The 6598-nt window shown below is 39.6% G+C and overlaps 1 protein-coding gene across 2 annotated transcripts; it reads left to right on the plus strand.

Moving 5' to 3' along the window:
* Nucleotides 1-264: 264 nt before the first annotated feature.
* On the plus strand, nucleotides 265-6378 carry LOC139576997 (LIM/homeobox protein Lhx6-like). 2 transcript variants are annotated; one of them, XM_071403682.1, is made up of 9 exons: nucleotides 265-469; nucleotides 766-1339; nucleotides 2594-2776; nucleotides 3023-3144; nucleotides 4026-4246; nucleotides 4604-4704; nucleotides 4931-5026; nucleotides 5195-5375; nucleotides 5595-6378. In XM_071403682.1, the coding sequence occupies exons 2-9, from the start codon at nucleotides 1262-1264 to the stop codon at nucleotides 5675-5677; spliced, it is 1065 nt and encodes a 354-aa protein (XP_071259783.1). In that variant the 5' UTR covers nucleotides 265-469; nucleotides 766-1261; the 3' UTR covers nucleotides 5678-6378. The 2 variants fall into 2 exon arrangements, with proteins under 2 accessions (XP_071259783.1, XP_071259784.1); XM_071403683.1 differs by lacking the exons at nucleotides 265-469; nucleotides 766-1339 and adding an exon at nucleotides 1366-2212.
* Nucleotides 6379-6598: the final 220 nt, after the last annotated feature.

Genomic DNA, 6598 nt, shown 5'->3' on the forward strand with positions numbered 1-6598 from the left:
GCATGTTTTTATAGAGAGACATTCCATTAAAGGATGCCTCCCATCAAAGCACACACACACTTCTGAAATGTCCACCAATATTGAGATTTGTTGAATTTAAGAAACCAGTAAATGAACAAATAAGTAGACCTAAATGTTTATTTTGATTGGCCAATTATTCATATTTGATTTCCTGTTACTATAAAACAGGGGTAGGCAACCCTGGTCCTGGAGTGCAGCAGGCACTTCATATTTTGGATTTAACCGACCTGGAAGACCAGGTGTGTTGAATTTAGGCAATCATTGAACTGATCGATTAGTTGTTGGTCAGGTGTGGTGCCTAGTTGGAAGAAAAGTCGGCAGTACCTATGGCACTCCAGGAGCAGGGTTGCCTACACCTGCTTTAAAAGTTTCAGTATCTCGAGTATGATCAAAAAAGTATGCATTCAGCTGATTCAAACCTCAAATCATCACAATTACTGCAGACAAGGTGAATGGGGTCGGAAACATCATTTAGTGCTCCTGTATTTGTGAATTTACCACATCTACTTTTTCTAAGACAAAAGTTTTCTATTTTACATAATAGTAGGCCTATTTATTTAATTGTAATGTTTCATATTTATGCATGATCTCACATTTACTGTAGGACTTTGAAACATCCATGTATAGTACTGGTAAACGAGATTATAGATAGGCCTATTTTCGTCATCTGCTGCCCGCAACAACAATACAAAAAAATCTTAATTATGTTATTTATGCCCCCACCCCACTCCTATTCCTCTCAAGGCAGACCGGAGTAACGTCCCTTTTGGAGAGGTGGAGAGGGCGAGTGCCTGAAGGACCAGTGATTGTCCGTCATCCCCTCAAGAGCTTTCTTGAATGGAAACCGGTCGCTGAATTTCCTGAAAGCACCGACCTACACCGTGCAGAGCGCGCGGGATAGCCTCCCCAACTCAGCGCATGCCGATACATCGCAGGCCACTGTCGATTTGGGCTAATTTGCTGCTGGCTGCAGCTTCAACAACATATAGCGCAAAGGACTGTATCTTGGAAATAAACCCTAACAGGGAGTGGCAGTAAAGCTAACTGTCATGGACAATTAAACCTACTTTTATGAATGTCCGTGCAAAGGGTTAAACGCTTTTTCTGCTGTTTCAATTTAAATGTTCATGTGTAAAATCGCAATTCGCTACTAAACCCATCCCGGAACCCTACTTGGATACCGCCTGCCTCTCACTTAGACTGCCTCTCACTTAGACTACAGTGTTAACGGGTCCCCTGCATGTACTGGAACAATGAAGTTCCATCTCCACTCCCGGAGGAGAATAAAGTCTTATTGGACAATGTTTTCGTTAAGCAGGTATGACATGACATCTAATTATCTGAGTATATGCAGTATAGACTATCGACTCACTGCAAGTGAAGACTTATGCTAATTGCTTGGCTGCGCTGCTCGTTGAATAGCCCAGCTGATTGCCTTTTTGTTTTCCACGCTCCAGCCTATGTTTTAATGATAATTATAAACACATTTAACAATTGTGCTAGCCTAATTTTGTTTAAACGAAGGACAAAATAGATTCGGAATTCCACCCAAAACCAGATTTCTGGCACTCTTTGAATACCGTTTTAATCACCAAGAGAGGCTCAAGTGGCCTATCATAAGGGAAGCCGAGACAATCACCCTCCTTTATGTTTCAAGATCAGCTGCAACTTATGTAGGCTACATTGTCTACTATGAATAGTGCGATGTTCAATTGAGTCTCTTCAAATCTTAGTCTTGTGTTGAGAAATTCGATTTTCGATTACGGCTATTAAAATTAAAATATGCAATTATTCTGGTGGCGCGATGCCTTCTCTGATTGACAGTTGAAATTGACACTGGCTGCCTCTTATCCCGAGCATTTGAAGCCATCACTAATTGCAGGTAGTCCATCTTTTCAGTGCTTTCGATTGCATGGGAACTATATGCGATTATTTAAGGAGGTAGTTTTTTCTGCGTAAAAGAAAAAGATAAGTCCTAATTATAATTGCTTCAGCAAATTTAGCTTTTGTCGCCAGGATTTAAATGCAGTAGAAAGTGTTATTCATTGTTTTGGACTGGATATAGCTTGCAGTATGGGCTGGTAGGGATGCGTAATGCTCAGAGCAGAGCAGGGCGCAGAGCAGACTTTTGGCGCAGCTCCAGGCTTCATCTACACCGCTGTTTCTCCACAAACAGAATAGCTTGATAATGGTGAGTTATTCCAACTTAAAACATTAATTATGTTATCTAATCAAAATAGGAACATCGACATAGTGTAAACTGATAATCGGAGTCTTGGCCGAACTTGGACTACCTGTTTTTCATTTCCCAACCCCATTTTCATAGTTTACTTTTGTGACAGGCCTTTTAAGTTTTGTTTTCAGTAGCAGGGTGTTGTTGTAAGCCCATTTCATTCGAAATGTGTGTTGCATTTAGGCTACTGCATACAATGCTTGTTTTCTTGTATCCTGTGAGTTTGTCATGTGCTGTGCCATGTGTCCTGTAATTTATACAAGTCGAGAGGCCTTGTAGCCTACCTTGCATCCCTGGCGATATAAGATTATGACAAGAAAAATCTATCCCAAACCTCAGTCTCACTCGGACGGGGAGTCTCACGCAGATGTAAAAGAAGAGTCTCCTCTCCTGCCCAGTCCTCCGGTAACACCGTCTATGTGCTCGCATCCGACCCTGGCCTCCCCGACGCCAGTTCGGTCCACGGGGAAAAACCAGTGTGCCAACTGCGGCACAGAGATCCAAGACAGATACCTACTGAAAGTGAGCATTATAATGCCTTTTGTTACACTGCTCAAATCAATAATCATTTAATATTGAATTTAAAACCTGTTTATTCCTCACGAATTGCATGCATATTTGCATAGTCTTTCACATTACTTCCATTTTATAGAATAAGTACGCCGAACAAAACATTATTATTGTTGTTATTATTATATGATTATTGTTGTTGTTATTATTGTTATTATTATCATCATTATTATTATGAGTGTTTATTTATCATTGCAGGTGAACAATTTGAATTGGCACGTGGGATGTCTGGAGTGTTCAGTCTGCAGAATATCATTACGTCAGCACAATAGCTGCTACATCAAAAACAAAGAAATATTTTGCAAATTGGATTATTTCAGGTAGGGTAAGTTTTGCTATTTGTTTTCCTTAAAATGTATGTTCTATATTTGGCACGAGGACGAATGTTCATAAACAATTGATTACTTATTATATCATCGTTATTATACATTTTACTAAAAATGTATTGTTATAAGGCGAGTGTTTCATTATGTCTTGGGACAAGTAAACAGGATTGAACTGTTTTTCGTTGTAACTTCTAAATCAAATAAATACAACTACACGCTTTACTTTTGGTAAAGCAACAACAAATGCAAATCTGTTAACGAGGCTATTTGAATAAAAACCTAGACCATTTATAACATATCATGATAATGCATACTTTTACGACCGATAAATAGTTTTTGTCACGTTATTTTTCTCTTTATATATATATATATTTTAATTGTTGTCTTTAGTGATAATGTGGCGGACATTATCAACATTTTTACTCTCAACCATGATTCTTACAACTTTGAGATCACTAAATTTAGATTATTCGTGTTTGTTGTTCTTCATTTATTAGTGTATTATTCCCTCAGACCGGGGCCATTGCTAAAACATTATGTCCTTTATCAGGGTCTCTTTTTCTCACTCACTCTATATTTGAAGCATGTCAAGTAAACGCTATTGTTATTTTCTCATCATTATTCTATAATTATATTGTTATTATTATCTTATTGCTGTTGCTTGTTATGGTTTTAATTAACATAAGGATAAATAATATTTGACTAAAGTGAAATTAGTTTGGAAAACTGTAAGCAATGCTGTCTATAATCTTTTACAATAAGATTACTTCTATCTATTCCTGGCCTGCACAACATTTCAGGTGACTACAAGTTTATTTTCATTAGCAGTGAAAGACTACTGACAATGCCCCCTGCTCTTCTCTGTCTCACCACAGTAAGTTTGGCACCAAGTGTGGCCAGTGCAGGCGCCAGGTGTATGCCAGTGACTGGGTGCGGCGGGCGCGGGGCAGTGTGTACCACCTGGCCTGCTTCGCCTGCTACTCCTGTAAGAGGCAGCTGTCCACAGGGGAGGAGTTTGGTCTGGTGGAGGGCAGGGTGCTATGTCGAGCCCACTACGACACCATGGTGGAGAACCTCCAGAGAGCGGCTGAGAATGGTACGTGGTCAGACGGGTGTCACAGACAATGTCAGGGAGTAGGGAACCCAAATATGAGCCAAGGGAAGGGTACTGATTCCTAATACATTTTGTGTGGGATGCATGCACCCTCAGAATTTAATCAAGTAAATCACCATGTATGGGATTTTCCAGGTAGGATTTGTCCCTGAGTAAACTGTATTGAGGGAGAATTCAGACATAATTGGGGTCCTACGTTTCTTACTCTTAGGATTGTATGCTTTGATGTCCAGCACCTGCACACATTATATGTGTAGCCTATTTCTCTTTCCATTGTTTTATGAGACAAACAATATAACACTGTGTGTTGTTTTCTTCCACCCTGTTTGTGTGATTTAGGGACGGGTCTCACTTTGGAGGGAGCCTTCCCCTCTGATCAGGATGGCCAACCCAAACCAGCCAAGAGAGCACGTACTTCCTTCAGCGCTGAGCAGCTACAGGTACTGTCGGTGTGTGTTTACATGTGTGAGTGAGTCTGTGAAAGTATGCACAGTTTTTGTCTGACAGAGAGAGACTGAACAAAGAAGACAGGATGAATGTTAGTTTTAGTAGTGCGTTCTACATCATTTAGATAAATGTGTCTGACTGACTGAATTCGCTTGATTCAGTGAATATTCAGCTGAATATATAGCTTCATGACTGAGTTTGCTAGGTGTGTGTTCCCAGGTGATGCAGTCTCAGTTTAACCAAGACAACAACCCTGATGCCCAGACTCTACAGAAGCTGTCAGACATGACAGGACTGAGCAGACGGGTCATACAAGTATGTATGACAATATCAAACTAGTGGGTGTAAGGTTGTTAGACATTTAGGATTTTTTTTAAATAATGTAATAAAATAAATATGATATAATAAAATCATTCATCTATACCACATTACTTGTTGCGTGCATCATTCAACGATCTTTAGTAACGTTCCATTTCCATATAGGTTTGGTTTCAAAACTGCAGAGCAAGACATAAAAAGCACCCTCCCCCCCAGCACAACGGTCACCTCCAGGGAGCCCCCCATCCCCACTCCAGAATCCCCCCCTCACTGCCAGACAACCTCTACTCCCCCTTCAGCAGTCCCGACAGACCACACCTGCTGGCTCTGCATGGATACATAGACAGTGAGTTGGGTTTTTCATATCGATGGACAACACATGCATGTACATTTAGCTGACTTTGGCTCTAACATAATTCAATTTTTTTTAACTCCATTCTTCGATGCAGATTGTCAAAGATAGTTACTGACTATAATGTATTTAAATTCACATCGCATCACTTATAGTTCTTGTGTATTTAGTCTAATTGAGTAAAAAAAAATATATATATCTTTCTGTGCACAGGTCATCCCTTCTCGATGCTGTCCGCCCCTAACCACCTCACCCACCCAGGCATGACCTTACCACAGTTACCCATCAGCCGCTAACTAACACCCCTGAGACCACCACTTCCCCCACAAACTTTATTTCTCACAGAACTTTCCATCCCGCAAAGTTGAGAACATTTCAACATTTGCCTCTCCCATTTTACTATACAAGAGGACTGCTGCGGTTTCTTCCGCCTCCATGGTCTGCAGAGTTGGAAATATCACATTGTCGATTGGACGGACAGTTTTATAATGGCAGCTAGACTTTAGATCATCTGTGGAAAAACATCCCAGTCCAATATAAATATGATAATCATCAGGACCAGATTTGACCACCCATCCATTGACAGGGAATAAATTGGAACTCCAGGACCAGGATTAGGAACAGGAAGACTCATCCAACAGGAAATCTCCTTTCATTCCTTGTGGATTATGATTTTTCATCATCTTATTCATCAACTGGTAGCTCTAAAGGTATTTCATGTTTCAATTTCCATCCTTTTAAATACAATTTTTTTCTGTAACTCTGTCCGCTTGTTTTCCTGTATATAACCCTCCCATACATAGACTATTATTTATGTGTAAGGTGACGATGAAGACTCTTCTGACCTTGTGTGCTGAGAGAGTGTTGAGTGTTGTTATTTACTGTTTCAGTTCAGTAAAATGGAAAGCTTATGTGTCGCTTTATTTATTAAAAAATATACTTCACCAAGAAGCACTTTTAAAAATGTTTTCAAAATAAATAAATAATTTATTGTAAATTGTAAATATTTTACTGATTTAATCAAATGTGCCTGAAAGGCTGTTGGGGGAAAAATCAGTTGAGAAATAGAACATTTCACATAACATTTATAGAAATAACACTATTTGGTTTTACATGGACCCAACAAGAAACATGAAGGATTCGAGTTCTATAATCGTGTGGAATAGGGAACATGCTGTGCAGAAGATAAAATACACAAAGTTTAACTAATTATTTCA

The sequence above is a fragment of the Salvelinus alpinus genome, chromosome 5 (genome assembly GCF_045679555.1).
Source record: "Salvelinus alpinus chromosome 5, SLU_Salpinus.1, whole genome shotgun sequence".
Classification (NCBI taxonomy): domain Eukaryota; kingdom Metazoa; phylum Chordata; class Actinopteri; order Salmoniformes; family Salmonidae; genus Salvelinus; species Salvelinus alpinus.

Bases quoted from the DNA above. Each gene is read 5' to 3' on its own strand.
- LOC139576997 (XM_071403682.1), top strand. From the start codon at position 1,262: ATGTACTGGAACAATGAAGTTCCATCTCCACTCCCGGAGGAGAATAAA. The intron at 2,777-3,022 runs GTGAGCATTATA...TTATCATTGCAG, and splicing joins AAGACAGATACCTACTGAAA to GTGAACAATTTGAATTGGCA. The intron at 3,145-4,025 runs GTAGGGTAAGTT...GTCTCACCACAG, and splicing joins TGCAAATTGGATTATTTCAG to TAAGTTTGGCACCAAGTGTG.